The 6137-nt window shown below is 65.8% G+C and overlaps 1 protein-coding gene across 4 annotated transcripts in view; it reads right to left on the reverse strand.

Moving 5' to 3' along the window:
• AHDC1 (AT-hook DNA binding motif containing 1) overlaps positions 1-2958 on the reverse strand; it is a 43158-nt gene extending 40200 nt beyond the window's left edge. The window contains exons 1-2 of one of the 4 annotated variants that reach the window (XM_048969051.1): positions 2690-2958; positions 2092-2185 (exon numbers count right to left, since the gene is read on the reverse strand). In XM_048969051.1, the coding sequence (XP_048825008.1) occupies positions 2092-2185; positions 2690-2818 (223 nt within the window). In that variant the 5' untranslated portion in view covers positions 2819-2958. Of the gene's footprint in view, positions 1-276; positions 576-2091; positions 2191-2542; positions 2645-2689 lie in introns of those variants that run through there. The other 3 variants (XM_048969053.1, XM_048969052.1, XM_048969050.1) reach the window with 3 other exon arrangements.
• Positions 2959-6137: the final 3179 nt, after the last annotated feature.

Genomic DNA, 6137 nt, shown 5'->3' on the forward strand with positions numbered 1-6137 from the left:
AGCAGAGCCCACCCCGATGGCACCTGCAGCCCCCAGCACTGTGCAACACACCGCAGCCCCGACGCTGGGGAGGGGACGGGGGGGTCTCAGTGCAACCAGGGGCCACCTCACATCCAGACAGCCCCACCACGGCCCTGCAGCAGCCGGCCGGCCCCATGGGGAGCCAAGCTCCATCGCCGTGCCAAAACCCCCCCCCGTTCCTCCTGCTCCCCCCAAAACGCTCCCGTTGCGAGCCCGGAAGTAGGAAACAGCCCTCCCCAGCGCTGCCCTGTTTACCAAGAGCTGGTTCCAAGCACTCGGGAGAATAGCAGGAGCATTTCAAGGCCCTGTTTCCACTCGGCTGACACACACTATTTATAGAAGCCCACAATTCTCCCAGAGCTTTCCTCGGGATCTCAGCAGAAATAGCCCGCCCCGGGTCCCTGCAGCCTGCTCTAAGGAGGGCAGGGCAGCGCGGCCCCCCCAGGCTCCCTATAACCTTCCATGGGTTTCCATCTCTTCTCCTCCTCCGGCCGCCCGCTCCCAGCATGTCCTTGGCTCCCCCGTCCCCAACGCCGTGCCAGCCCACAGCTCTCCCCCCGGCACGGCTTCGGGACGAAGAGCCGGGGGAAAGGGGAGGAGGGGGGGGGGGGGGGTGACAGCGGGCAGAGCCGGGGGGGTGACGGCATGCCACCTCCAACCCAACTGCATCGGAGCGCGGCGGCGGAGCCACGGGGGGACTCACACCGGGGATGGAGTTGGCCCTATTCAGGTTACAGAGACATGGCAGAGCGGAATTTGGCGTCGCGCCATCCCTTCTCCAGCCCCCCCCCCCCCCCCCCCCCCCCTCCCCTCCCCACCTCCCCTTCCTCCCCTCCCCACCACCGCCACCACCACCACCAGCACCAGCACCACCACCCTCCCCTGCAAATTCCTGAGAGCGGCAGTGTAAGGGGACCACCTGGGGGGTGGGGGGGGTGGGGGACGAAGGGCCGCGGGGCCCCGCTTTGGCCACGCACCCCATAACCCCCCCCCCCCCCCAGCTGGGCAGGATGCATGCCCGCGCCCTCGGGGCTCGCTTCTGCTCTCTGTCACGCCAGGATAAATCTGGAGTGACTCCACAGCGCGCCGGGGCTCACACCAGCACACAATGAGCTCAGCCTGTGGCTTTTGGTTGCTGTTCTCACAGCAACCGGCCAAGTGGCTTTATGCACAAGGCCACCTGGTCGCGGCCGGGGCCAGTTCCTCCCACGGCGAGTAAACAAGCAGGACCCGGGGGTGCCTCCACCTGCCCCCCCCCCACCTCCGTCACGGGGGGGCTTTGGGGGGTCGGCAGCGCGGTGACCCGGTGGGGTGGCCGCAACGCTGGGTCCCCCCGAGGTCCCGCCGTCCCCGACGCAACACGCCGAGGGGCTCAGAGCTCGAAGGCAGCAGGGAGGTTCCAAGCATCCGATGCCCGACAACATTTTGGGGCGGCACAAGTGCAAAGCGAAGGCATCGCGCACCACGCGAGTTGGCAGCGGGGATGGGGACCCCCTCCCCTCGTCCCCGTCGTCGTCGCCCTCCCCCCCCCCCCCCCCGCCCCGGTGCCATCCCGCAGCTCCCCGTGCTGCTGCAACCGGGGGCGGTTCAGCCGCGGGGGTCGGGGCGGTCGGGAGGGGGGGGAGCTCCGCACGCCCCCCCGAGCTGTGAGGATAACCCCAAATTTTGTTGACATGTTCCGTTCCGCCTTCTAGCGGACGGAGCCGGCTCTGACAGCTGTCACTCAGCGCTCGCAGCCCGGGGGGGGAGGTGGCGGAGGGGGGGGGGGAAGGGCTGAACTCATGGCAATGGCACGGCGCACGGCGGGGGGCTCGCGGGGCCCCCCCTCCCCTCCCCAAGTGCCATTAAACTCCGCGCTGTGGCACCAACTCGCCGCGCAACTTCGACGGAGGGGACGACGCTTGGGGGGGAGAGGGGGTTGCCCCCCTCCCCGCCCCCCCTCCCCTCGACCCAAAGCGGGGTGTCGTCCCCCCCCCGCGCACAGACACACGCACACACCCACACCCCCTCCCTCCCGCCCCCCCTCCCGCCCCGACCCCCGCCCCCAGCCCCGCACAAAGGGGCACTCACCCGTCGGCTGCAGCGCCCCGAGCCCCGCGCCGTCCGCCGGGGCTGCGTCCTGACCGCCCGCGGGACTCCCGGAGCTCTCGGCACCGCTCGCCACCTTCAACGAGAGCATTTCCAGCGCCTCCTGCTCACATTCTCCCCAAGGCAACTCCTCTCCTGCCAGCCCGCCCCCTCCTCCGTCCCCTGCCTGCTCTCTCCTCTCTGCTTTCCTCCTTCCCTCTCCTCTCCCCCCCCCTCCACCCCTCTCTATGTGATTTTTCCTGGCTTTTCTCTCCCCGCTGCCGCTCGGCTTTTTCGCTTTTTTTTTTTTTTTTTTCCGCTTTTTTTTTTTTGCCTCCTTTTCTCCTCTCTCCCCCCAAACCCCCCCCGCCCCCCCCCCCCCCCCCCCCCCCCCCCCCCCTTCGCCTCGCACACACACAAAAGGCAGCGGAGCGCGAGGCGGAGGGGAACCGACCCTCCCCTCTGCGCCTCCGCCGCTCAGCCGCCTGCGGAAAGCAAAGAAAGACACAGCGCAGCAGAGCCCTGCTTGCCGCTGCCTCCCCCCTTCCTCCTCCTCCTCCTCCTCCTCCTCCACCTCCTCCTCCTCCTCCCTCGCTCTTGCCTTCTGCCGCTCCCGGCTTTGTGGGGGCTGGGAGCGGGGGGGAGCGCAGCCGGCGGCTCGGCGCGCCCTGCCCTCTCCGTGCGCGGCGGGGACCGCGCTCCGCTCCGCTGTCAGCGGCACGGCCAGCATCCGGCACCCCGGGGAGCCGCGCAGCACCGCCGGGGCATGCCGGGCCTTGTAGTCCTTCCTCTCCCCCCCCCCCCCTTCAGCTCCTTCCCTCCTTCCTTTCCTCCCCCCCGCCTCGCTTTTCTCCTCCCCGTTGCTGCGAAGCGCGCAGAGGAGGCGGGGAAGGGCGCAAATGGGTGCGCGGCTTTTGCGCTCGATTTTGGGAGGGGGGTTCTAAGCGGTGGGGGTGGTGGGTGGGTGGGTGATCCCCCCCCTTCGGGTGCTCTGCACCCCCGGGATTCCCCCCCTCCCCCCCCCCCCCCCTCCCCAGCGGGATGTGCGGGGCATTGCTGCCCTCTCCTGGGTTGCACCCGCACAACGCGGAGCGCACATCTGCCCCATGCGCGCACCCTTTTCCTTTTTTTTTTTTTCCCCCCTAATTTTTAAATCACCCAATCATCATCATCATCATCATTATTACCATTATTATTATTATTTTAACTTAGATGCTGTCCCAAGGGTCTGGCGGTGCCGGAAACTTCCCTGCTGTTTCCTAACTCCTGGAAACGCAGAACTGTTGGGGTTGGAAAAGATCTCCAAGACCACCAGGTCCAACCCAAACCCATCCCCCAGCAGTGCTGCCCGCTGTCCTAAGTGCCACATCCGTGGTTCTGGAACACCCCAGGGGCAGTGACCCCCCGCAGCTCCCGGGGCAGCTGTCCCCAGCTCTGCTCTACCAACACACCACCACTCTGTCTGGGAAGAAATTCCTCCTAATCTTCCATGCATGGGACGCACGAGGATCCCCTCATCCTTGGCACTGGTGGGCTGAGCATTGCCCAAAGCCCCCAGGGTGGCACAGCAGTGGGTTGTCCCCCAGCCCCCCCCCACCCCCCCCCCCCTGATTTCCATCCCCCAAATATCCCCCCATTGCTTCCCCTCCAGCGCTGTTCCCAGAGCCCGGCAGATCCGATCTCATTAAAGCAGATAACGCCGCTGCTGTTTGTTGTGACACCGTTTGTGTGAGTGACAAGCAAAGGGTTAAACTCCAGGGAATTGGGAATATTGCCTGGCTGCTAATAACACGTGAGTCACTGCCGGAACAACACATGGGTGCAGGGAGAGACACAGCACCCAACTGCACAGCAGCCCTGTGCCTTCAGGGTCGGGGTTTGCCGTGCAGTGACCCCAAACCGGGCAGGGGAAGGGGGTCAGCAAACCCTCCAGCAGGGAATTATCACATCCCCAAATCCATCAGCTCCATCCCCGCACCCCAACGGGATGGGAGTCACAGGGATGGGGGACAGAGAGAGGACAGGGACCCGCACGCATCGTTCCCACCTCCTGGAAACCACGCGGAGAGGAGCAGCCCTGCGCTCCAGCCCGGTCAGCAGAGGAATCTGCACACGCAGACAGGATCGCTGCAATCGCTGGTGGCTGAGTGAGCAACTTTGCAGGCTTCCTCATCCCCTCGCCCTGAATGTCAGCTTTGAATTTTCTTGCTATTTTTAGGGATGATTCCGACACGAGGAGGATCCCTCCGTCCTCGCCTCGCCGTGTTTTGCACCATGTGAACATTGCAAGGCCGTCTATCGCTGCACCCTGCCCCTATGTGCACTGCTGTACCTGCCCCATATATGCTGCTGTACCTGCCTCATGTGCTGCTGCTCCTGCCCTGCACATGCATTGGGACGGAGGGTCGGGTCGGCTGCTTTGCACAGAAGGTCGCATGGAAAACGTTGCAAGCAAGGATGGGTTGGAATGTAAAAGATTTATTAATTTAATCCGAAGCATTAAAAGGTCATGTATTAATCAAAGAGATGCTTAAAACTGTCAAAGTCCTTTGTCAGGTTTGAAGTGCATCTCTATAGTTATCATAAAATATATATAGATATCAGTCTGGCACGGAGCCCTCATTGGGCTGGGAGTGGAGGGGAGGAAGGAGGGGGGTCCCCACGGGTGGGCTCTGCCCGGATCCGCGGGGGGGGGGGCAGCACTCCCACGTCCATCCGGGCCACGTGGGTCACCGGGGGTCTGTGGTTGGGGTTGGGCTGGGAGGAGGGAGGATGCTGGGGGGGGGGGGAGGCGGGGATGGAGCGGGGTCCAGAGCCGCGGATGTGGGCCGTGCTGGGGGTCGTCGGGAAGGAGAGCGGCGCCCACACCGCTCGCGTCGCAGCGTCGCGCGTGGCTCCTCCTGGCTGCGGAGTGGGGGAGGGAGGCGGCTCCCCAGGGCCACCCGGGTCACCCGGACGCGTTGTCCCTCCCGCAGACAGTGCTGTGTCAGCAGCGGAGCCTTGGGCTTACGCTACCATCTAGCGGCTGCTGCGCCGCGCCGGGCCACCGCTGTCCCCGCGTCCCCCGCGCCGTGGGGGTGTCCTCGTGTCGTGGCGGTGGGCGGCTGTCCCGGTTTCTGAGCCCCCTCCCCAGCCCTATAGAACATCGGTGCGGCGGGTGACCCCTTGTCCCCGTGCAGTGTTTGTCCTCCCGCAGTTTTGGCCGGTGGCAGCGCTTGGGAGCCCCGAAGCCAGCGCCAGGTCGCCGAGGAGAGACCCTGGGGGGTCGGGGGAGGTTTGGGGACAGCGAGGTGGGCGCAAGAGGGGACGGCGAGAGGGGCTTTGCAGAGATGTGGGAGCTGCCTCTGGAGAGCACTGCGGGTTCTGCAGCTCCAGTTGAGGCTGGGGGCTTCCGGCTGTGAGGCCGTCCTGATTTTGCCCCCATCACCGCAGCGGAAGAGACTCAACCACCCCCGAAATGGCAGAGCAGGGCGTTCCCCAAGCAGTGAAACCACCCCGGGTTTGGCTCAGCTGCCAACACTGCTGAGCGTCACCCGGCTGAGCGCCGCTCCCCCCCGACACCCCAAACATCCCCGTGCTTTGCTTCGCTCCCCACATCCCACCTCACGCCCCCAATCCCTCCCCATCGACCGGGGCCGTGAGGCTGGAGAGCCGAAGCTGTGGGGAGAGGTGGGGACAGGGAGGCCACGTCATTAACACAGGCAGGAGGCGAGCAGCTGCGCACAGCCTGGCGTGCTCCCCAGCTGCGGTCACAGGCCGGTGCGTGGCTGTTCCTCCACTCCATCCATGGAAAAACACGTCCCCTCCCAGCGCCTGCTGCTGCTGAGCCGTGGGGCGACTGCAGATGGGTCCCTCCGTGCCTCGGTTTCCCCCGTGGGCACGGCTCCCATAGTGCTGGAGCAGCGCTGCTGCACCCGGCCAAGCCTCGCGTTGCGTTCTTGGCCACTCTCCACTGTTGTCTGGTCATCGCCTCCGCAGGGACGCGGATCTGCTCCATGACCTGGGAGCACTGCGTGCTGCCGTCCCCTGGGGAGCTCAGCTCTTAAGGG

This window comes from Lagopus muta, chromosome 23 (assembly GCF_023343835.1).
Source record: "Lagopus muta isolate bLagMut1 chromosome 23, bLagMut1 primary, whole genome shotgun sequence".
NCBI lineage: Eukaryota > Metazoa > Chordata > Aves > Galliformes > Phasianidae > Lagopus > Lagopus muta.